At 45.4% G+C, this 24,596-nt stretch overlaps 1 protein-coding gene across 2 annotated transcripts in view; it reads right to left on the bottom strand.

Annotated features, from left to right (window-relative positions):
• The window catches only part of RPS6KA5 (ribosomal protein S6 kinase A5), a 205,041-nt gene that overhangs the window by 93,653 nt on the left and 86,792 nt on the right, over window positions 1-24,596 (bottom strand). For both annotated transcript variants that reach the window (XM_075926718.1, XM_075926719.1), the window contains 2 exons: window positions 6,194-6,301; window positions 299-382 (listed from right to left, as the gene is read on the bottom strand). In XM_075926718.1, coding sequence (XP_075782833.1) covers window positions 299-382; window positions 6,194-6,301 — 192 coding nt within the window. The remainder of the gene's footprint in view (window positions 1-298; window positions 383-6,193; window positions 6,302-24,596) is intronic.

The following is a 24,596-nucleotide window of genomic DNA, read 5'->3' as shown; positions in this document are numbered from 1 at the left end:
CTCATGTTCTGGTTACTTCTGTTTTTATTTGTTCTAGAAATGTCTCAGCTACCATGCCCATCTCTTTACTGATCTATAGTACACATCCTACTGCCTCCACACCTAACCCTCCTATTTTCACTCTGAGACCTTCAACAGTCTGCTTCTCACTTCTCTCTGGACCTCATAGCAAGGAAGGCTTGACTTCTGAAAGAGAGTGAGGGTAGACTAATAATCACACAAAAAGCTAAAGAGTAGGCTTCCCTTTCATCAGAAATGTAAACAGGCAGTGACAAAAGAAAGCTGAAATGAAACAAACCTTGTCATGTCCTGTGTCTCCTCCTCTGACAATATCTGGTGCCATATATTCTATTGTTCCACAAAAGGAATATGCTCTCTCATTCTAAAACACATTAAATATATTGATAGATGATTAACATGAATAAATGATACAGATAACTAATAGTTCCAAGTTGTTCACCCATAGCTATCATTCAAACAATTCAAAACTGCATAAACAAATAAACTTCCATTACACAGAGAATAACACAGAACCCGTGACACTATTCACTACCTCCTAGGCAAAAAACTACATTTTGAATTTGTGGAACAGATTTAACATGAACACATGAAATAATCTGTGGTATTTGAAACAAAAACATCGTCTAGGCTTAAAAAACTGTATACCCAATCAGGTGTTACAGGGCTTTCCTCCAATATAAGATTAATATGATTTCTGACAGATTCATTATCAATGCGCTAAACGGCATGACAAAATGTAGAAGTAAAATATATTTTATAAAGCTCTTTGCAGTTTCACTAAACTTGATGTTGAATCACACCCTCTGGCTGCCAAATTCATTAAACTTTACTGACTTCTATTAAATAAAATGCCATTCCATAATATACTGTATGTAAACACAAATTTGCTCCCAAGAAGAGAGAGTGGTTATTTTCGTTTTATTCCACACACAAGTTATTTGTTTAGCAATATTGTGTGCCACGCTCATGCATCGGTATATTAAGCTCTGCCTGCCCAATCAATTCCTTCTTGCTAACACTGACAAAGGGACAGGATGACAGGTAATGGAATGGACGTGAGCAATATATCTTGAAGAACAGTTAAAAAGGGAGGTGGATGTTTTCTTCTTCGAGTGCCTGCTTACGTTGAGTCCATTCACAAGCAGTATCTATCCATGCACTGGGCTCAGAGTTAACAACTGTCTGGCTTGCACATTGTTCTATCCAAGTCAGAGTCATCTCAAGATTGCTGGTTAAGTGCATAATGAGATGTGAATGTGTGGACCAGGCCTGGACAAAATACGGCCCGCAGGCCACATCCAACCCGCAAACTGGCCAATGGGAGCTACCTGTTTCAATAACAGACAGGCACGAAGCACGAGGGGCTCCAGAGTACATGGCTACAGCCTGTGCAGGGGCGGGGCAGGCAGGGAGACTGATTCAGGAACAGCTGCTGGCTGGTAAGTTTACTGGCCAGAGCCTGCCTCTGGAACCCTAGTCCCTCCGTTCCCCAACCATCTGCCCCCCACTCCTGCCCCTGCTCCACATACACAAATTCTCTGCTCCCCTCCTGTATCCATATTCCCTCCTAGATCCAGCACCCCAATCCCCTGCCCCAGATCATAGTACCCTCCTACCTTGCTCACAACCCAAATCCCTGCACCGCCTCCTCTACCCCAATTCCCTGCCCTGTGCCACAATCAAGCCACCAGCAGTTCAGTGCCTCAAGTCACAACTCCTTCCCTCATCCCAAACTCCCTTGTGCACCCAACCTCCATCCCAGACCCCACACCTCCTCCATCAATATCATGGAGGAGTACAGCTCTTGATCAATTTCCAAATTCTTTAATGGCCCCCCATTAAAAATTATTGTCCACGCCTGGTGTGAACAGATGCCATGAGAGATTTTATAGAGTCTAGCATAATTGGGTTTTGATACATGACTTGAAACTTTTTGATATTCTTTATTCACATGTATGAGCACACCAGCATGGTTACAATTAAAATACTTCTGCACTTCCTGGAAGTCACATTTATTCTCCTTTCACTTTTAAACAGAATTTAAGAGAAATTCCTTTCACCTTCATCTTAGTAAATGCACTGGTTTTATCATCTCAGCTGGCCACTTCCATTTGCTATCATTCAGCTGAGAATCAGTTTGGAGTGGGCAAGTCTACTGTCAGGGCAGTACTTCTACAAGTGTGCGTGGTAATAAATCACACTTTGATGGACAGGACTATGACTCTGGGAAATGTGGATGACATAGTTTCTGGCTTTGCTGAAAAGGGCTTTTCTAACTGTGGCAGGACAATAGATAGGACACACGTCCCCAATATAGTGCCACTCCATCTTGTCTCAGAGTACATCAATTGTAATGGGTACTTATCCACGGTGCTTCAGGAGTCTGTGGATCTCCATGGACATTTCACAGACATAAATGTGGAGTGGTCTGGAAAGGTGAATGGTGCATGCATCTCTATACTGCCCCATGTGGTTGGTGCCCACTCAGTCCCTAACCCTGCTGCCCGCATAGCAACATTCCTTTCCATTGCTTCAACACACAGCATCTCTTCCATGATAAGTTGTAAGCATGCTCACAAACATTGTTACTTGAGAACAGTTCCTCACCGGATTAACCCTGACCTCCTGGCCCTCTTCAATTTCTTCATGAATTTGGTGTCTGTGTATCAAGGATAAGTGTTTCTGTCTCTTTTTTTTTTCCTGAGAACTATCCACGATGTCTTGGGATATGGTAGTGGTATTCCATCCAGTTCTTTATAAAACAGGCATGTTTTGGGTGCAGCACCAAACCGACTGTTTGCCTCCTTTCCATTCTGGTTTGACCTACTAGAGTTCCTTTATCTTGGCTCTGCATTGTAGGGTGTCTCTCATACCCCTTCTCACACAGGGCTCAAGAAATGGAACCATGTCCCATTCCCTACGGGTCACTCACAGCTCTGATTGCACCATTTCTTCACCTCACACTTGAATTAGATCTAAAAGCTCTGCGATGGTCCAAGCAGGAGAGCATTTGAATCCATAGCCACCACCCCTGTTTCCTTGAGAAGACATCACGAGGGCCACCATACAATGTGCCATAGACACAGAAAATGGATTTAAAGTTCCAAGGGTTTGTACATGGGAAGAGAGTATCTGCTTACCTGCAAACATTACTTGGATGAAGAGCAGCCGAGTTCAAGGTGATGTTTAAAATGGCTAAATGGGGCATTGTGGGATACATGCTGGAGTCCAATAAACTCAACAAAAACCCTAGTTAGTATACATTGAATGATTGTCAACAGGGCTGGAAGTTTTTGTCACCAGAAATGGCCATATATTATGACATTTGTCGCTTAATGTGGATGCTCAGAGGTTTTTGTCGTCAGAAGGCAGTTTTTGGTGACAAAATGTGGCAGCATAGACATGGCCTTAGTTGGCTCATGTATGCTTATTGGCTAGGGTGTTTTTTGGTGTTCAGGACCTTTTACAGTGGCTTGTAACTTCTTGGTTTTTTGATTGGTTCCTGGAATCCACCTATCCCTGGTTCTAGCCAATCAGAATGAAAGTTTAATTTCGCTGCAATCCAGCTAGCCTGTGATTGTGCATCTGCTCTCCACCACTCCCCTGTTGCCAGACTATGTGCATGTGACTGCTAAGAGACTTAAAAGTTCCAGTTCCTTCATTGAGCTCCCAAGTCTTAGCCTTCAGGCATATTTCCCCTTCCCCCCACGACAGGACTGCAACTACTGAATAGGAGTGAATAGGAGCTCCTCTGTGTGTGTAATGGGTCTGGGACAGTGACATGGCCTCCCTCTGACCCGGAAAAGGAAGGGTTCTCTAAGACCTCTTGGTGGGCTGGTCCAGGCTCCCCTAGCCCTACTCACAGGAAGCCAGAAGCAGGGGGTATAAGAGCTCAGTGGGAGTTTGGCGGCCGAACAGGCCAGATGCCTGTCCTCAGCTTCCGCAGCAAAGGACCCAGTTATGCCGTGCCCGACAGGAGGACTGGGTTGGGCTGCCAGGACCCCTGCCGGCCCCTGACTACTTGCCCGGGCCCTGGAGAATGTTGCCATGGCCTGAAGACTCACCGAAAGGACCCCCACCAGGCCCCAGTGACTGGACCGGTCCGCCATAGCGCCTGTCTGAGCTGGAGCCGGAACCAGTGGACACACTGCCAGCACCTCTGTCCCCGGCTGACCCCAAGATGCAGCACCTGAGCAAGGTAGGCCCCCAGGGTGAACTGGGAAGTGTCCCAGGAATCGCCAATCCTGGGGCGGTTGAGGAAATGGAAGTCAGGTGGGCAGTGCGTTGCGGCTTGGATTCCTGCTGACCCACCGACTTGGTTGGTGTGTTGCAGGCCGTATCCCTGCCGACCCAGTGGCCGCCACGTCGCCACTGTCAGTTCCCCTGTGGAGGCAAAACCCCTGCATTTGTCGGCTCTCTCACCCGGCTGGGATTTGGCCGGACCCTTGAACTGTTGTCGAACACCCCCTTCCCCTGTAAAATGTTGGCTTTCTTCCCCACCCTGGCAAGCTGCTTAGTTGCGGAGGCCATTTAGGATTTGGGGCAAAAATTCATCAGGGATGGTACTTGGTTTTCCACAGGACTTAGCAAGTGAAGGTGACCCAAGGCACTGTGGGATACATATCCTTTCTGTCCTTTCTGTCAATGAGAGAGCTGCAGATATGGCCATGAGTTGTCGACAGGAGGTACCAGAAACAACAGTTTGGGAAGTTTTCGGTTTTGGAAACTTCTTCCAGTTGACAGCACTTTCGTTCCCCAAACTTGCGAGCATAGACATAGCCCTAGCTTTAAACAAGCTAAATTTCCACCTACTTTAGGCTGAATTGGCATCACTGGCATTACTTCACTAACATTCTCATGAGTAATTAGAAGATCTTGGTTGCACAACTGATTTTTATAATTTGAAAACAAATGATTAAATTAGTTATTTGCCATTAATAATACAATTATAGAACTGGAAGGAACCTTGAAGGGACAGCAAGTCCAGTTCCCTGCTCTCACAGCAGGACCAAATACCATCCCTGACCGATTTACCTGGGATCCCTAAATGGCCCCCTCAAGGGCTGAACTCACAACCCTAGGTTTAGCAGGCCAATGCTCAAACCACTGAGCTATCCCTCCCCCAAAAAGAAGAAGCAGAAGACAGGCTTTTCCAAGTGCTTCTCCCACTTCCTTCATTCTATGGATTAAAAGGACAGACACATTAGTGCTATCCGCACTTCTTCCCCACTTTGGACAGTAGGCATATTTTCAGTATTTTTCCAGAAGTTCCCCCCAGTCCTGACAGCTGATTCCAAGATTTGGAACCTTCTTAAAGAATGCAGCAGTTGAACAATCTCTTAAGATGACTCTTTTGCTATGGAAACAGATCTCTCAATCTTTATTAGTAGAGGAGTCTGAACTTGGAAGTGAGATTTCTAGTGGGAAAAATGAAACTAAAAATGTATATTTAAAATTCTCATTTAAAAATAAGATCTAATACGCCTGGACCCTTGAACTATAAAAGCATATTTGAGCACACTTTAAATAATATGTGCTCAATTATTATTATTTGCATTGCAGTAAAGCACATAAAAACCCTAAATCGGGTATTGTACGAGTTATTAAACACACATTTAATAAAAGATGGTTCTCGTTCCAGAGATCTTACACGCTAAATAAATGACAAGAGACTGTAACATTTAGAATGAGTACAAGGTAACCATGAAATTATTATGATTAGCATAACTAAATGTCACAACACACCATCAACCTAGTCATTGAAAAGTGCTCTGTATACATCACGGTAGCAATGAGTTTTATGGAGAGATCTGATAGTTGACAATATAATGGCTATGCTTTCAGATATAAGGGGCAGCATGGAAGAAACTGAAGGTGTCTGAGAGAAAATCAGAAGCAGACAAAAAAGAACGACAAAGCTGGCAGAGAAAAGGTGGTGTCAAATGCTCAACTCCAAATAAAAGTCTATAGCATGGCAAAGCTAAGCTGTAAAGAGCTTAAAAATGAAGACACGCAGTATTTGTTTGTTGATGCAGAAAAGGAGATAACCACTGTATAGAAATTGTAGGAGGCAAATTCTGCCCTCAAATGTATGTCAGTTCTCAGGAAGACAAAGCACAAAACCATGTACTTTCTGATTATGTCCACAATCACTGAATATTTCAATACTCACTTCATCTGTAAGAAACTCCTTACTCAGACCAAAGTCTGTCAGCACAACATGGCCATTAAAATCAAGTAGAATATTCTCAAGTTTGATGTCTCGATATATAATCCCCAGCTGTGAATAAACATAAAAACAGTAATATAACATTGTTCTGGAAATATTAACATTATAAAGAATGTTTCCAAATCTGGATCTAGCAAAAATGACTGAAAATCCAAGATACAAAACCACGTAAACTTCTCTCAATCTTCACTAAATTTATCATTAATTTAAGGATAAAACATGTTATAATAATGTAATTATTCAAAAAATAATCACCATAAATCCAGTAAAATTCAGAGGTAAAGTTAAATACAAGAGAATCATAGAACACTAGAACTGGAAGGGACCTCAAGAGGTCCTAACAGCAAGACCAAGCACTATTTAGATCAGTGATCTCCAACCTTTTTAACCACAAGATCGCTTTTTCAATTTAAGTCCAACATAAGATCTACCTCAAACCCAGATAACTGTGCCCTGCTTCCTTCCTACCCCTTCTCTGAGGATCGGCCCCTGCTCCACCGCTTCTCTGAGGCCTCACTCTGTTCACTCCATTCCTCACCTTCCCCATCATCACTCACTTTCACCAGGCTGGAATAGGGGGTGTAGCCCACTTGGGAGTGGCCAGACAGCTGCCACTCAGGGCAGAAGAGGCAGGGCTGGAGGTAGGCAGGACTCAAAGCATGCCACACAGTGCTCCAGCAGCAATTTAAAGGGTGTGTGGTTCTGGCTTCCCTGCTGTGGACCCTTTTGAATCGCTCTGTGCTTGGGCAACTGCCCCCTTGTCTTCCCTATCGATGGGCCTGCACTGCAGCACTATGAACAGTTATTTGCTTTATTTCAGCCTACTAAAATGATATTCATTTGAGTTAAATAATAGGGGTTTTTTAGGATATTCTTATTTTCCTTTATATAGATTTTAAATATGCTGGTAACGCAAGGGGCCTACAGAATTCAGGTTCTGTAAGATGACTGATGGCAATAAGTGATAAGTGGGGTACTATATGCCCTGTGTCTGTAATTTTCCATAAAGGGGTGAAGCAAGAGTTTGCGGTCGGTGCAAGTTTTTTTTTTAACCTTACCCAGAATTTATGGCATAAATCTGCTAACATGACAGTTATGAACATTTCCATATCTTTGTGCAATTGCAAGCAGATGGAGACTTTTAGACCACAGTTTCGATGCAGCTTCCCACCCTTTCTATGTGGTATAGGGACAGCGTCCAAAAAGTCATCAGTCACCCAAACTGAGATCTTTTTCTGATCAGATTGGAGAGCCTTACCCATCCAAATTTTACTAAACTCCTTCCCAGGCAACAGGGGTTGAGGAGCAAGCTCTGGTCTTGGGCCAGGGAGTTTGAGCGTGGGAGGGGCTCTGGGCATAGCCCAAGGCAGGAGATTGGGGTCCAGAAGGGGTTTCAGGGTGCAAGCTCTGGGAAGGAGTTTTGGTTCAGGGGGACTAACTTCTGGGGCAGGAGGGTTGGGAATAGGAGGAGGTTCAGGGCTGGGAGATGGAGCAGTGGGGTTGAGGCAAGCTTACTCCTGCCCTGGCCCTACACCACTCCTTTGAAAGCAGCTGGTATGTACAGCTAAGGCTTCATGACGTCATGTGTTGCCCCTCATCTACAGATACTGAGCCCAGAGTTTCTACTGGGCATGGTTCCCTGTTATTGATCAATGGAAGCTGCAGGAGTGGATGAGAAAAGGACAGTATGTGTTTGTGAGAATGACACACACACACACACACACTTGCATTGCCAAGCTCCCTCCCTCCTCTTCTCCCTGTGTGGAGGGAAGGAGGGACACCCTGACATAAGTGCCTCCTTCTTCTCCCACCTACAACCTACACAGGAAACTGGAGGCTCCCAGGGGGCAGCTCCAAGGCAGAGGGCAGGAGCAGCATGATAGTGAGTGGAGGGGCAACTGAAGTGCCAGCGTTTGATAGCTTCCTGACCAAACCAGTCAGGATCACTAGTCAGAGGCTTCAAGATCTACTGGTAGATCCCGATCTACTGGTTGGTGACCACTGATTAAGAGAAATCCAAATACATTAAGCTACGGAAATACACAGTTATGGAACCCAAACCTCTATTCCACCCTGTAGTGCAATTATAACATACAATTATGTTTAGTTCATAATAGGATTTGGAATCCCCCTGGAAGCCCTTGGTGTCCTCCTTCCTTCTGCTTCTTTCCTGGATGAATGCTTTCTTGGTCATTATAAGTTCAGCCTATTGGATGTCTGAGTCAGAGCTGCCTTACATGATCTTCTAGAAGGACAAGGTCCAACTGTATCCATACCCAGCTATTCTTTCCAAAGTTGTTTCCTGGTTCCAAACCAGTCCAGATTCTGTTCTTTAAGTTTACATAATCGTTCATGGCTGTCGCCAACAAAGTGAAAGATTGCCCAGTGTCAGTCCAGAGACTTTAATTCTGGATCACAGCCTGCATCCACTTCTTCTGCAGCCTTCTTCACTCAAGTGCCAATGCAAGTGCTGCGACCTGGTCATCCATCCACACATTCACTTCATGCTGTGCTCTGACCCAGCAAACTCAAGATGATGCTGCCTTTGGCAGAGTACTGCTCCAATTGCAAAACTCTGAACTCCAAGCCCACCTCCAAGAATTCTGCTTATGGGTCATCTACAATGGAAGCAACATGAGCAAGCATTTGAAGAAGAAAAAATGGTTATTCACTTTTCGTAATGGTTCTTGAAGATGCGTTGCTCATGTCCATTCCATTACCCAATTTCCTACCCCTGTCAGAGTATGTCTACACTACAAAGTTAATTCGAGCTAACAGACATTAGTTCGAATTAACTTTCATAGGCGCTACACTAGCGCGCCGCTAGTTCGAACTTAATTCGAACTAGTGGAGCGCTTAGTTCAAAGTAGGAAAACCTCATTTTACGAGGATTAAGCCTAGTTCGAACTAGCTAGTTCGAATTAAGGGGTGTGTAGCCCCTTAATTCGAACTAGTGGGAAGCTAGCCCTCCCCAGGTTTCCCTGGTGGCCACTCTGGCCAACACCAGGGAAACTCTACTGCCCCCCTCCCGGCTCCGGACCCCTTAAAGGGGCACGGGCTGGCTACGGTGCCCATGCCAGGTGCAAGCCTGCCAGCACCCAACCAGCAGACCCTGCACCTGGCACAGCTCGAGCCAGCCACCCGATGCCCCCCAACCCTCCCCCTCTTCCCTGGACCAGGCTGGCGGCTCCCAGGAGCTTGCCTAGGACCGCAAAAGGTGGGCACCTGCCTGGGCTAGTGCAGACATCGTGGACCTCGTCCACGATCTCCACACTAGGCACAGGAAAGTGGCCGTCTAGGGCAGGAGAGCTGCCAGCCTGGCCACCCAGGAGCAGGTGTGCAAGAGAATCAAGGGGGTCCACTGAGACCCCTGACCCTGAGCCCTGAGCTTACAATGGCCGTACTGGGTCAGACCAAAGGTCCATCTAGCCCAGTAGCCTGTATTCCGACAGCGGCCAACCCTAGGGACCCTGGAGGGTATGGACCGAAGACAGTGACCAAGCCATTTGTCTCGTGCCATCCCTCTCCAGCCTTCCACAAACCTTGGGCAGGGACACCACTCCTACCCCCTGGCTAATACCACTCCATGGACCCAACCTCCATGACTTGATCTCACTTCCCTTTAAACTCTGTTCTAGTTGTAGCCTTCACAGCCTCCTGCAGCAAGGAGTTCCACAGGTTGACTCTTTGCTTTGTGAAGAACAACTTTCTGTTACTAGTTTGAAGCCTGCTACCCATTCCTTTCCTTTGGTGTCCTCTAGTCCTTCTTTATGGGAACTAATGAAGAACTTTTCTTTATGCACCCTCTCCACACCACTCATGCTTTTAGATACCTCTATCCTGTCCCCCCTCCATCTCCTCTTTTCTAAGCTGAAAAGTCCCAGTCTCTTTAGCCTCTCTTCATATGGGACCTGTTCCCAACCCCTGATCATTTTAGTTGCCCTCCCCTCTCCCAGCCTCTCTCTTCCCCTCTCCCACCTCCTTTTCCCAGTCTCCCCCAGTTTTGTTCAATAAAGACAGATTCCATTTTGGAAGACACATTATCTTTATTTTGTACATCAGGAAGGGGGGCTAGGGAAGGGTAAGTGGAAGGAGGTGAGGGAGGACTGGGGTACGAGCCCCCGATGGGGAGGACTGCGCTGGCTCTGCGGGCTTCTGGAGGTGGAAGCTCTCCTGCAGCCCCCCAATCGCCCCCTCTCCCCAGATGGCAGCCTGCGGCAAGTGCAGCCAGGCTGATGGCCGAGTGCTGTGATGTGCCCAGTGTGGGTACTCCGGGCACTCCAAGCCAGGACTGCTTTGCAAGCGGGGCACCCGAGAACTGTCTGTCCGGGGTGGGGGTCGGGACCCTTTAAGCACAGCCCTCGGCTAGCCTGAGACAGCATCTCCACGCTCTAAGTCCTCCTCTGATGCCCTGCCGGCACTGCTTCTGGCCATCCTTAAGCCCGGTTCAGGGTCCACTTAATGTGGACATGCTAGTTCAAATTAGCAAAACGCTAATTCGAACTAGTTTTTTAGTCTGGATCCGCTAGTTCGAATTAGCTTAGTTCGAATTAACTAATTCGAACTAAGTTAGTTCGAATTAACGTTGTAGTGTAGACATACCCTGAGAGAGTCCTCTGCAGCTGAGAAACAATGCTTCACTCCAAGAAACAATGCTTCACTTTCTGTAAGTAGGGTAAGGTTTAGGTAGTTTTGTTAGGCTTTATTGTTTTAAGGGTTGGGTATGGGACCTGATATCTGGCACTGCGTAAGAGATGTTTGGCTTTTCTTTTTAACTAAGTTCTAGCCCATGGTGTAATTCCTCCATGAGTATATTTTGTTACCTTTCCATCTGATCCTTATGCTTGCAACAGGAATATTGTTGTAATAATAAAAGTCTTCTCTTTTCTTTTTATTAACCTGGCATTGGTTACTTGTGTGTCCTGATTTTTATAATAGGGGTGAGATTTCCCAAATGATCTTTCCCCTAATCTCGTTATTACTATTTGGATGGTGGCAGCGGAAGTTTTATTCCCAAAATCTAGGTTTTTTAGATTTTAGGGGAAGTTTTATACCAAAGCCTGGTAGATAAGGCTTTGGGGTACACTTGCTGGCCCCCACTTCTACATTTATCATGCCAGAGTGGGGAAGGAGCCATAACAAAAGGTACAAGTTACATTAACAAAGACAGCTTGTTTTCAAATGACTATTCATAGAATCACAGAATAGTAGAACTTGAAGGGACCTTGAGAGATCATCATGTCCAATTCCCTGCCCTCACGGCAGGACCAAGTACCATCTAGATCATCCCTGACAGATGTCTGTCTAACAGGCTCTTAAATATCTCCAGTGATGGAGATTCCACAACCTTCCTAGGCAATTTATTCCAATGTTTAACCACTCTCACAGCTAGGAAGTTTTTCCTAATGTCCTACCTAAACCTCCCTTGATGAAGTTTAAGCCCATTGCTTCTTGTCCTATCATCAAAAGCCAAGGAGAACAACCTTTCCCCCTCCCCCCATGACACCCTTTTAGATACCTGAAAACTGCTATCATGTCCCCTCTCAGTCTTTTCTTTTCCAAATTAACAAGCCCAATTCTTTCAGCCTTCCCTCATCACTTGTGTTTTCTAGACCTTTAATCATTTTTGTTTCTCTTCTCTGGACCTTCTCCAATTTCTCCACATCTTTCTTGAAATGAGGTGCCCAGAACTGGACACAATACTCCCACTGAGGCCTAATCAGTGCAGAGTAGAGCAGAAGAAGAAGTGACTCACCCTGTGCAGTAACAATGGTTCTTCGAGATGCGTGTCCCATGGGTGCTCCACTGTAGGTGTCGGGCTTGTCCTGGAGCCGCAGTTAGGAGATCTTTTTAGCCGTAGTCCACCGGACTGCATATGCGCTAACGCGGCTCTTGCTTTTTCGCACCTTTTGTGTGCGCACAGTCCGGCGCCCGCCAGTTCTCTTTATGCATTCAACGATGATTGAGGAGATGCGTTGTAAGGATAACGATTGTCTCCTAGAGCGTCAGTCATGGATACTAGGAGCATGTTCGATTTCCACAGTAGTTTGGTTCTTTCTATGTAAAAAGCAAGTGCTCGTCTAACATCGAGTGTGTGCAAATGTGCTTGTTCCGCAGAAGAGTGTGGCTTGGGATAAAAAATGGGGAGAACTATCGGTCCGTTAATATGGAACTGTGAGTTAACTTTCGGAAGGAAACTCAGTTGAGGGCGTAATATGACGCCTTGAGAAGTAAACACTGTATAGGGAGGTGAGGCTGATTGAGCAGCTAGTTCGACGACTCTCCTTGCTAAGGTTACTGCAAGCAAGAAGATAACTTTCATAGAAAGAATGTGAAGATCACAGGTTCGAAAGGTTTGTTTGTCAGAGCGTTGAGGACTAGCTCTAGGTCTCAGGATCTGCTGGTCGAATGTGATGTGGAAAGAGATTAGCCAGGCCTTTCACAAACCTTTTTGTCATAGGGTGTGAGAAAACTGAGTATCCATCCACAGAATGGCGGAAAGCAGTGATCGCAGCTACGTGCACTTTAATGGACGCACAGGTAAGGCCGGAGTCCTTGAAGTGCATGAGGCAATCTAGGATTCGTTGGATAGGTGCAGAATCCGGGTTTAAACCCATGTGCGCACACCAAGACAAGAATCGCAACCACTTTTGAAGGTAGGTAGTATGTGTAGATTGTTTTCTACTATGTAAAAGGACATGCCTGTTTTCTACTATGTAAAAGGACAGAATTGGTACACACTAGCTCTGTTTGTTGGAACCATCCAAGTACCAAGCCGTCTGTGCCAAGTGGTCAATCTGCAGGTGAAGCAGGGAATGATGGTTCTGTGAGAGCAGGTCATGACGCTTGGACAAAGGGTACGGAGGGCGAGCCGACATACGATGCAGGTAAGGAAACCATGTTTGTCATGGCCAGTAGGGTGCTATCAGAATTACTGTGGCCTCATCTGCGCGTATTTTCCCCAGAACCCTGGGAATCAAGGGCATGGGAGGGAACGCATATAAGAGATGGTGGGACCAACTATATAGGAAAGCATCCCCTCTGGATTTGTGCCCGATCCCAGCTCTCGAGCAGTATTGGGGGCACTTTGCATTGCAATATGTGGCAAAAAGGTCTATTGCTGGAAACCCCCAATAGTGAAATATTGTGGAAAATCCTTGGGAATGTAGCTCCCATTTGAAATTCTGGGAGAAATGCCTGCTCAGCGCATCGCCCATACAATTTTGTTGGCCAGGCAAGTACTCGGTGATGAGGGAGATTTTGTGGCGATTGCACCAGTTCCATAAATGTATCGCTTCGGCGCAGAGTGATCGGGATCGAGCTCCCCCTTGTCTGTTTATGTAGTATACCGTGGTCATATTGTCAGTGAGGACTCATATGACTCAGTACTGAATAACAGAGAGGAAATGATGACAGGCGTTGAAAAGCGCTCTGAGATCTAGACAATTGATATGCATTAAGGCCTCCTTGGGAGACCATCAGCCTTGTACTTGCTCGCGGTTCAGGTGGGTGCCCCATCCAAGAAGAGGTGCATCGGTAGTGATCTGCATTGTTGGCTGAGGGCGGTGGAAGGGCATACCTGACATTAGGTTCTCGGGTGTCGTCCACCAGGTTAGTGATTTCCTGACGTAGGAAGGAATCGATACCGTCCTGTGACCGTCGTGGATGTTTGGTAGATTGTTGCTATCCAGTGCTGGAGGCAGCGAAAATGAAACACTGCGTGAGAAGTATTTGGATCAAGTCCTGTATTGCCTGGAACCTGGATATTGGTAGGAAGGCATGCGTTCTGAGAGAGTCCAGCTGGCGCCGATGAATTATATAGACAGATGAGGAACCATAGACGACTTTGCAACATTGAGAATCAGACCCAACGCATCCAAGACCATAGTTGTGATATCTGTAGTGGTGAGTGCCTCTGTCAAGGAAGGGGCTCTGATAAGGCAGTCGTCCAGATAGGGGAATATCATTACCCCAAGGCGACGAAGGAACGCTGCAACTAATGTCTTGGAAAAGACCCTGGGAGCCGATGAGAGGCCGAAGGGTAGGGCCTTGTATTGAAAATGGTCTGCACCGATTTGGAAGCGTAAGAATCGTCTGTGGGACAGATGGATGACCACATGGAAGTACGCATCTTGGAGATCGAGGGACATGAACCAGTCTCCACCATGAAGCGCTGGTATAATCATAGCTAGGGTGACCATGCAAAACCGTTGTTTCCGTAGGTAGCGATTGAGACCCCGAAGGTCTAATATTGGCCTCCAACCCTGATTTTTTCTCTGTTAGAAAGTATCGGGAGTAAAATCCTCTGCCGTGAAACTCGTCTGGGTTAGTCTCTAATGCCCTGATCATAAGCAGACAAGTAACCTCCTGCCTGAGCAGGGGTTTGTGAGATGGGTCCCTGAAAAGGGACAGGGCAGGCAGGGATGGAGGAGGTAACCATGTGAAGGGGATGGTGTACCCTAGCTCGATGGTCTGGAGAACCCATTTGTTGGTGGTAATGTAAGCCCAGTGATGGAAAAAGGGCCTCAAACAATGGTGGAAAAGAGCATTTGTGACACGGGAGGAATTGCGGAGAGGCACAGTTCTCAGTCCTTCAACCATAGTGTCAAACTTGTTGCTTGGTGTTATGCTGACTGGACATTTTTGGTGGTGGACGCCTTCTCTGCTGACGCTGTTTACATCTGTGCTGCTCCTGTTGTGTGTTCAAGGGAATGTGTTGGGTAAATAGCATCTGTCTCTGTTAGGGGGTGTATCTCTTCCGACGATATGGCGGGGTGTACATCCCAAGAGTCTTAAGGGTTGTTCTAGAGTCCCTCCCTGAATGAAGTAGCTGATCCGTTTTTTCAGAGAAAAGATTTTGTTTGTCGAACGGAAGGTCTTCAAGTTTTGGCAGGAGGTCTTTGGGGGTGGATGATTGCTGCAACCAAGAGGTCCTGTGCATAACAATAGAGGTGCCAGTGATATGGCTGCAGTGTCGGCCGCATCTAGAGCTATATGAAGTGCTGTTCCAGATGCTGCATAACCCTCCTGCACTACTGCTTTTAGGATGTCTCGTTTCGTGTCCGGTAAATGCTCCAGGAGTGGTACGAGCTTTGAATAATTATCAAAGCTACAGTTGACAAGTAGTGCGGAATAATTTGCCATGCGTAAGGCTAAAGTTGCCGAAGAATACACCTTCCGGCCAAATAAGTCTAACCGTTTGCTATCTTTGTCAGCGGCTGTGGGCTTATGTTGGGAAGCCTTCACCTTCTGTTGCACTGCATCCACAACCAGCGAGTTCGGTTGTGGATGAGTGAAGAGAAACTCCATCCCCTTTGCGGGGACGAAGTACTTTTTGTCTGCCTTTTTATTAGTAGGAGGAGCAGAAGCTGGACTCAGTCACAAGTCGTCTGCTATTTCAAGAATAGCATCGTCCAATGGCAAAGCGATCTTGGTTTGATGCGTTTGCTTAATATTATGCAGCAGATGGTGCTGTTTTTGTTGGACTTCTGCTTGCTGTACCCGTTTACTATCGGCTACTCTTTTAAAGAGTTCCTGAAAATGATGTAAGTCATCTGAAGGGGAGGTATCGCCTTGAAAAACTGCGTCATTCGGGGAGGATGACTCCTCATCAGTGGGCGAACAACCCTGAGGCCCTTCCTGTGCAACTGTAGGTCATTGCTAGTATTGAGAATGGGATGTAAGGGACGAAGGGACGCCGGAAGGTGTCGGCAGTCTTGATGGAGGCGGTGATGAAGGTCATTCTTGTGCCGGTGAGGAATGAGAATGGTGTGTTGATGATGGCGAAACTGTACATCACTGATGTGAATATGAGTGACTGTAGTAAGATGGTGACCGATGATAACGCCGAGATCTATGAGGTGAAGCATTATACACCCGGCCACGAGAGCCCTGGTGGCCAGAATAGGAAGAACGAGTTGGTGATCTAGGGGATCTCAACCTTCCCCTGGGATGGCTGAAGTGACTCGGTGAGCGACACCCATGGTAGTAATGTTGTCGGTACGGTGAAGGGCTATAGCTCCTATGTGAGTACCGCGACGAGCATCTGGAATATGGAGGGTGGGGTGATGGAGGCTCTGGTGAGAATTGTGCGGGTTCCGGGCTGGGCGAAAGGGTTGGCAGTTTTCGAACTCCTTGATGGCTGTGAGTAGGAAAATGCTCCGAAGAAGATGAAACAGGTATGGAAAACCTGGTACAGGCAGGGCGTTCGTCACGCCTGATTGTTTCATGTGGTCGTGGCACCGCGATCACTGAAAGTGGAGATGGCACCAGTGAGTGTGTTGGAGTAGGCAAACGTCTCGGCGCCATTGATTGGCTCGGTGCCAGCACCGGTGAATGCCTTGGTGCGGAAGAACAGCTCCATGCAGGAGAGCCCTGTGGTAACGGTGAGCGCCTCTGTGCCAGCGAGCATCTCAGCACGGGAGAGCGCCTCGGTGCCGGAGAATGGCTCGGTGCTGGAGAACACCTGTGCACCAGCGAGCGGTTCAGAGGCTGAGGGCGTCTCGATGCGGGAGAACGCCTAGAAGCCTGAGGCTGCTCCACTGTCGGGGAGCGAGTTGGAGACGGCAGCTTCAGCATTGCCAACTGAGGCACCAGAGGCGTGGTTGAGGCAGTCAAGGAGGACAAAGAGGGACTAGGCGCTGACTTGCTGCGGCTTTGCTTCGGTTTTTCGGAGCCCTCTCTAAGAGACGTCCCCGAGGTACCAGGTTGATCCCCAACGCTGGCCCGTGAAGGGGGTAGCAAAGGAGAGGGCGATGGTCTCTTCTTTGTCCTTTTGGTTATGGGCTTCGAGGGTTTCAGGGGAGGTGAATCGTCGGAGCCCTGAGGCTGTAAAGCCTTATCAAAAAGGAGCATTTTCAACTGCATGTCCCTGTCCCGCCTAGCTCGTGCAGTCAACTTGGAACAATGGGGACATTTCTGCGGTATGTGGCCCTCTCCTAGGCATCATATGCACAGAGAGTGGCCATCAGACGCCAGCATTGCCTCTTGGCAAGTCGCGCATTTTTTGAAACCGGGCGATCCCAGCATTTCTGTACAGGTAAATAAAAACACTAACCGACTAACTATATACAGAAAAAAAATTTTTTTGACTACGACTATAGAAAAAAAACTAACTATTAAACAGATTAACTAGAAATAATAAAGGAATACTCTCTCTCTGTCCTGACAGGATTTGAGGAGAGCACGTTCACTCCGTCCACGGCCGAGGACGGTCAGGAACCACTGGTGGGCACTGGACCACATGCACATAAAAGGCGCGAAAAAGCACGAGCCACGTTCGCACATGTGTGGTCCAGCAGACTACGGCTAAAAAGATCTCCAGCTAAAAAGGTATCCCGGCTAAAAAGATCTCCGAACTGCGGCGCCGGGACAAGCCCGACACCTACATTGGAGCACTCACGGGATACCGCTCGAAGAAGAAGAATGACTTCTCATGTCTTGCTCACAACACTCCTGTTAATAGATCCCAGAATCATGTTTCCTTTTTTTGCTACAGCGTCACACTATTTATCTCAGACCATTTTTCCAGTTTGTCCCAATCATTATGAACCTAAGATTCAAAGAACTTGCAACCACTCCCAGTGTTGTATCATCTGCAGATTTAATAAGAATACTCTCTATGCCATCATCTAAATTGCTGGTGAAGATATTGAACAGAACCAGTACCAAAACAGACCTCCGTAGAAATCTACTTGTTATGCCCCTCCAACATGATTGTGAACCATTAATAACTACTCTCTGAGAATGGTTATCCACCCATTTAAGCACCCACCTTACAGTAGCCCCATCTAAGTTGTATTTGCCTAGTCTATTGTTAAAAAGATCATGTGAGACTATGTCAAAAGCCTTACAAAAGTTTACGTATGCCACGTCATCACTTCTCCCTTATTCACAAGACTTGTTATCCTATCATAGTTATCAGATTGGTTTAACATGATTGTTCTTTACAAATCCATGCTGGCTGTTACCTATCACTTTATCGTCTTCCAGATGTTTGCAGATGAATTCCTTAATTACCTGCTTCATTATCTTTCCTCACGTAGAAGTTAAACTGACTTGTCTATAGTTTTCCAGGTTGTTCTTATTTTCCTTTTTATAGATGGGAACTATATTTGCCCTTTTCCAGTCGTCTAGAATCTTTCCCGACTTCCATCATTTTTAAAAAACGGAAGCTAAAGGCTCAGATATCTCCTTGAGTGTTCTAGGATGCATTTCATTGGACCCTGGTGACTTGAAGACATCTACCTTTTCTAAGTAATTTTTAACTTGTTCTTTTTTTATTTTATCTTCTAAATCTACCCCATTTCCACTAGCATTTACTATGTTAGGCATCCCTTCATCATCAAACTTCTTGTTGAAGACCAAAACAAAGAATCCATTAAGCACCTCTGTCATTTCCAAGTTTCCTGTTATTGTTTCTTCCTTTTCATTGAGCAATGAGCCTACCCTGTCCTTGGCCTTCCTCTTTCTTCTAAGTCTTCTTGTTACCCTTTATGTCTCTAGCTAGATTGAAACTGTATCATGCCTTTGCCTTTCTAATCTTGCCCCTGCATACCTGTGTTGTTTGCTTATATTCGTTCTTTATAATTTGACCTAGTTTCCACTTTTTATATGACTCCTTTTTGATTTTTAGATCATGCAAGATTACTTCTCAATGTCCCCAATGAGCATGAATTCACACTACCATCAGCTGTGTGAGTAGGAGGGACTTAGGTAGTTTCAGTTTAGAAGAGTAGAAAACAACACTTGCCACTGTAGGGAGCCTTATGATTAGCTCATCAGCTTGATAGCTCTGAAAAGAAAGCCAGCCATACAAAAGGCTAAACCAGACAGAAGAAAAGAGGCTACACATAAATGTGGCTATGTTGCGATGTACTTGAAACATAAAACAGCAATAAAGACACCTGGTGGAGTTAACTGCTGGAATTAAGCATGCTGATTAATTTAGAAAAAGAACTTACCAACCAGGAGCTCATTCACAGGTTCACAAATCTATATTTAGAATCTAAATGAAAGTGACTCGACTTTTAGAAGGGCTGAGTCCCCACAATGAATACTTTTTACCATGGTTTTTAATAAGAATGACTGTATGAAACACGTTCATGGAGGCAGTATGGCTGATGGAAATGAGGATCTAGAAATGGAAATTACTACATCTGAGATGGGGGAAAAAAAACCTTGAAAAGCTTACTGCGCTCAAATAGGAGGGACTGGATAATTTCCATCCCAGAACACTGGAAGAACTGGCACGTGAGATCAATAATCTAATAACAAAGATTTTTCATAAATGTGCCTATGTAGGAGGATATGACTGGAGAATACTTAACATCATACCTCTATTTTTTAAAAGTGATTTGGACACTTACACACCTATCAAATTAACCTTAATAGTATCTTATGCTTTAAAATTAATTGTAAGGAAATAATTAAATTAATGGAAACAAACAGTAAAAGAAGTATAAGGCATTGCATGTTTAGCAAAAGCATATCACGCCAAATTAACCTGATATGCTACTTTGAGAAAAATAACTGAATTTTTTAGATAGTGGAAACACAATGGAGCTAATACACTTAGACTTCAACAGAGCATTCAATATGCTATCTCATAGAAAATTATTAGTTTAATTAGGGAAAATGGGGGTCGGTACAAGAATTGTAAGGTGGATAAGGAATTGGCTAAAGGGGAGAAAGCAACAGGGTATCTTAAAAGATGAACTATTAGACTGAAAGGAAATTATTTGTGGAAATCCTCAAAGATCAGTCTTAAAATCAATCTTATTCATATTAACAACCTTAACACAAAAAGTACAAGTGTGTTAATGAAAACTGATGATGATGCCAAGTTGGGAGGAACTGTCAATATGGAGAAAAATAGGAATATTATACATGGGGATCTGGATATTCTTGTGAAAAATGGGAGTGGGAAAAATGGGATGAGACTCAATAATAGAAAGTACAAGATCACTGTACTTAGGATCTAATAAGAAGTTCTGCTGGCTACTCATCAGCTTGAAGTGACAAAGAAGAAAGACTTAAGGATTAGGGTCAGTCACAGCATAAGCAAAAGTTACTCACCTATGCAGTAACTGGAGTTCTTCAACATGGGTGTCCCTGTGGGTGGTCCATGTGTGGTGCCATCCTGATGCCCAGATTAGAAATCTTGAAGCATTCTAGTATGGGCTGCGCATACACATGCACAGCCAAAGCCTCCCAAGTCCTTTACATTGGAGGACCACATCTCCAAAGCACAGGTGAGGGAAGGTGGGTCATGGAGCACCCACAGAGATGAGCACCCATCTCAAAGAACTCCAGTTACCACACTGGTAAGTAACCTTCCCTTCTTCCTTTAGAGATGGGTGCTCCACGCTTAGGCCGTGTCCAGACTCAGAGGTTTTTTCGGGAAAAGTAGCCTTTTCCCGAAAAAACTTCCCCTGCGTCCAGACTCAAGCCGCGTTCTTTCGAAATTATTTCGAAAGAACGCGGCTTTTCTTTCGATGGCAGTAAACCTCAATTTACGAGGAAGAACACCTTCTTTCGAAAGTTCCTCTTTCGAAAGAAGGCGTTCTTCAATGTAAAGAGGCCGTCTTCGAAAGAGAGCATCCAGACTCGCTGGGTGCTCTCTTTCGAAAAAGCGGATTTCTCTTTCGAAAGATCCGCCTGCAGTCTAGACGCGATCTTTTGAAAGAGGCTCTTTCGAAAGATGCTTTCGAAAGAGCCTCTTTCGAAAGAAGCCTGCAGTCTAGACATAGCCTTAGTGACTAAAGAGCAGTTTCCTCTTAAGGTGATAGGGGCTTCAGAGTGTGTCGAAACACTGAGGAGAGTACTGCCTTGCCTACAGAAGTGTCAGTTCTGGGACCAAAAGTGAGTGCACAATGGTTGGCAAATGTATCCTGGGATGCCCAGGTGGCAGATTTCCGTTATGGGCACATTGTATAGATATGCTATTGAGGTGGAAACAGATCTCATGGGATGTACTGTCAGGTGGCAAGGAGATTGACATCCCCTGAGTTTATAGCATTAACATATGCAGACTGCAACCTATTTGAAAATCCTTTGTTTGGAGAGTGAAGTACCCTTGGAGCAGTCTGCCACGGATACAAATAACTGAGAAGTCTTCCTAAAGGTTTTCATTCTGTCTAGGTAAAAAGCAAGTGCTCATCTGATGTCCAGGGAGTACATGGAAACTTCAAATGCATTAGCATGTGGTTTTGGAAAAGATAGGGAAAGTTGCGCAGGTTAATTCATGGGAAAAGAAAAGGGAATCTTAGGTAAGTATTTTGGGTGGGTCCATAAAGTGAACTTGTCTTTAAAAAATATAACGAATGGCAGAAATGCCATGAGTGCTGCTGTGTCTCCCACAAGGCAGGCTGAGGTGATGGCAGTGAGAAAGGAAACCTTCATAGAAAGGTGTAACAATGAACAAGATGCGAGTGGTTCAAAAGGTGACCTGGTAAGAACACGCAGACCTGGGTTTAGGTCCTAAGGTACAATGAGTGGTCTTATATCCTGATGAAGAATTTCAAGTCCTTTTAGGAAACATTTTGTTGTTGAATGAGCAAAGACAGATAGGCCATCCATCTTATGGTGAAAAGCGGTGATAGCTGCAAAACGTACTCTGATGGAGTTAAGAGATAAAGACACTTTTTTGAGTGTAAGGATATAATCCAGTACGAACAGAAGAGATGCTGTCAATGGGTCTGCCTATCTCAACACACTGCAAAGTATTTCCATTTGTGGAAGTACAAAGAGAAGGTGAAGGTTTTCTGCTATGGATGAGAACTTGCTACATCTGCTCCACGTACTCTAACTCAGACTCTGAGCGAGTGTCTAAACTACATGGCTCCATCGATGGAGCCATGTAGATTAGGCTGATCGGCAAAGGGAAATGAAGCCGCAATTTAAATAATCGCGGCTTCATTTAAATTTAAATGGCTGCCACGCTGAGCGGACAAACAGCTGATCAGCTGTTTGTCGGCTCAGCGCACTAGTCTGGACGCTCCCGCGCCGACCTGAAAGCCCTTTATCGACCTCCCCGTTATGCCTCGTAAGATGAGGTTTACCAGGGAGGTCGATAAAGGGCTTTCATGTCGGCGCGGGAGCGTCCAGACTAGCTCGCTGAGCCAACAAACAGCTGATTAGCTGTTTGTTGGCTCAGCGCAGCAGCCATTTAAATTTAAATGAAGCCGCGATTATTTAAATCGCGGCTTCATTTCCCTTTGCCGAACAAACGTCGACGGAGCCATGTAGTTTAGACATACCCTGAGAGTCATGGAATAGCCATGTTGTGAGATAAAATTTGGGTAGCTTAGGATAAGTTTGTTTTCCTTGACCCAAACTGATCAAGTCATCTTGGAGAGGAGAGAAGATTGGTGTATGGATTGACATACTGAATAGTAAGGAGTACCCGGGTTGCCTTGGTGATGCGAGGACTATTAGAATCACTTTGGCCATGTCTGTTCTGATCTTATGAATGACTTTGGACAGTAGAGAGATCGGGGGAAAGGTGGAACACAGAGTGTCTGTTCAGTTAGTGAAGAAAGTGACCCCCTGTGATCTTTGGCCTATGCCTGCCCTGGTACAGAATTGTATGCAGTTGGAGTTGTGGGGCATTGCAAATAGATCAATGGTTTGTTGTCCCCCTCTGAAGAAGGCGTGCAGGACAGAGTTGTTCAGTACCCATTCATGGTATTGGGGAAATTGTCTGCTCAGGGCATCTGCTGTGATGTTGTGCAAGCCTGGGATATAGAATCATAGAATCATAGAATAGGACTGGAAGGGACCTCGAGAGGTCATCGAGTCCAGCCCCCCGCCCTCAAGGCAGGACCAAGCTCCGTCTACACCATCCCTGACAGATGTTTATCTAACCTGTTCTTAAATATCTCCAGAGAGGGAGATTCCACCACCTCCCTTGGCAATTTATTCCAATATTTGACCACCCTGACAGTTAAGAATTTTTTCCTAATGTCCAATCTAAACCTCCCCTGCTGCACTTCAAGCCCATTACTCCTTGTTCTGTCCTTAGAAACCAAGAGGAACAAATTTTCTCCTTTTTCCTTGTGACACCCTTTTAGATATTTGAAAACCGCTATCATGTCCCCCCTTAATCTTCTTTTTTCCAAACTAAACAAGCCTAGTTCATGAAGCCTGGCTTCATAGGTCATGTTCTCTAAACCTTTAATCATTCTTGTCGCTTTTCTCTGTACCCTTTCCAATTTCTCCACATCTTTCTTGAAATGTGGCGCCCAGAACTGGACACAGTACTCCAGCTGAGGCCTAACTAGTGCAGAGTAGAGTGGCAGAATGACATCACGAGTTTTGCTTACAACACACCTGTTGATACAACCTAGAATCATATTGGCTTTTTTTGCAACAGCATCACACTGTTGACTCATATTCAACTTGTGGTCCACTATGACCCCTAGATCCCTTTCTGCCATGCTCCTTCCTAGACAGTCGCTTCCCATCTTGTATGTATGGAACTGATTGTTCCTTCCTAAGTGGAACGCTTTGTATTTCTCTTTATTTAACCTCATCCTGTTTACCTCTGACCATTTCTCTAACTTGCTACGGTCATTTTGAATTATGTCCCTATCCTCCAAAGAAGTTGCAACCCCACCCAGTTTGGTATCATCTGCAAACTTAATAAGCGTACTCTCTATCCCAATATCTACATCATTGATGAAGATATTGAACAGTACGGGTCCCAAAACAGACCCTTGCGGAACTCCACTTGTTATCCCTTTCCAGCAGGATTTAGCACTGTTAACAACAACTCTCTGACTACGGTTATCCAGCCAATTATGCACCCACCTTATCGTGGCCCTATCTAAGTTATATTTGCCTAGTTTATCAATAAGAATATCATGCGAGACCGTATCAAATGCCTTCCTAAAGTCTAGGTATATGACATCCACCGCTTCTCCCTTATCCACAAGGCTCGTTATCCTATCAAAGAAAGCTATCAGATTAGTTTGGCATGACTTGTTCTTCACAAACCCATGCTGGCTATTCCCTATCACTTTATTACCTTCCAAGTGTTTGCATATAATTTCCTTAATTACCTGCTCCATTATCTTCCCTGGGACAGACGTTAAACTGACCGGTCTGTAGTTTCCTGGGTTGTTCTTATTCCCCTTTTTATAGATGGGCACAATATTTGCCCTTTTCCAGTCTTCTGGAATCTCCCCTGTCTTCCATGATTTTTCAAAGATCATAGCTAAAGGCTCAGATACCTCCTCTATCAGATCCTTGAGTATCCTGGGATGCATCTCATCAGGACCTGGTGACTTGCTGACATCTAACTTTCCTAAGTGATTTTTAACTTGTTCTTTGTTTATCCTATCTT

Source organism: Pelodiscus sinensis, chromosome 4 (genome assembly GCF_049634645.1).
Source record: "Pelodiscus sinensis isolate JC-2024 chromosome 4, ASM4963464v1, whole genome shotgun sequence".
NCBI lineage: Eukaryota > Metazoa > Chordata > Testudines > Trionychidae > Pelodiscus > Pelodiscus sinensis.
Note: the sequence above shows the minus strand (reverse complement) of the source record. Positions and strands in the feature narration are given on the sequence as shown.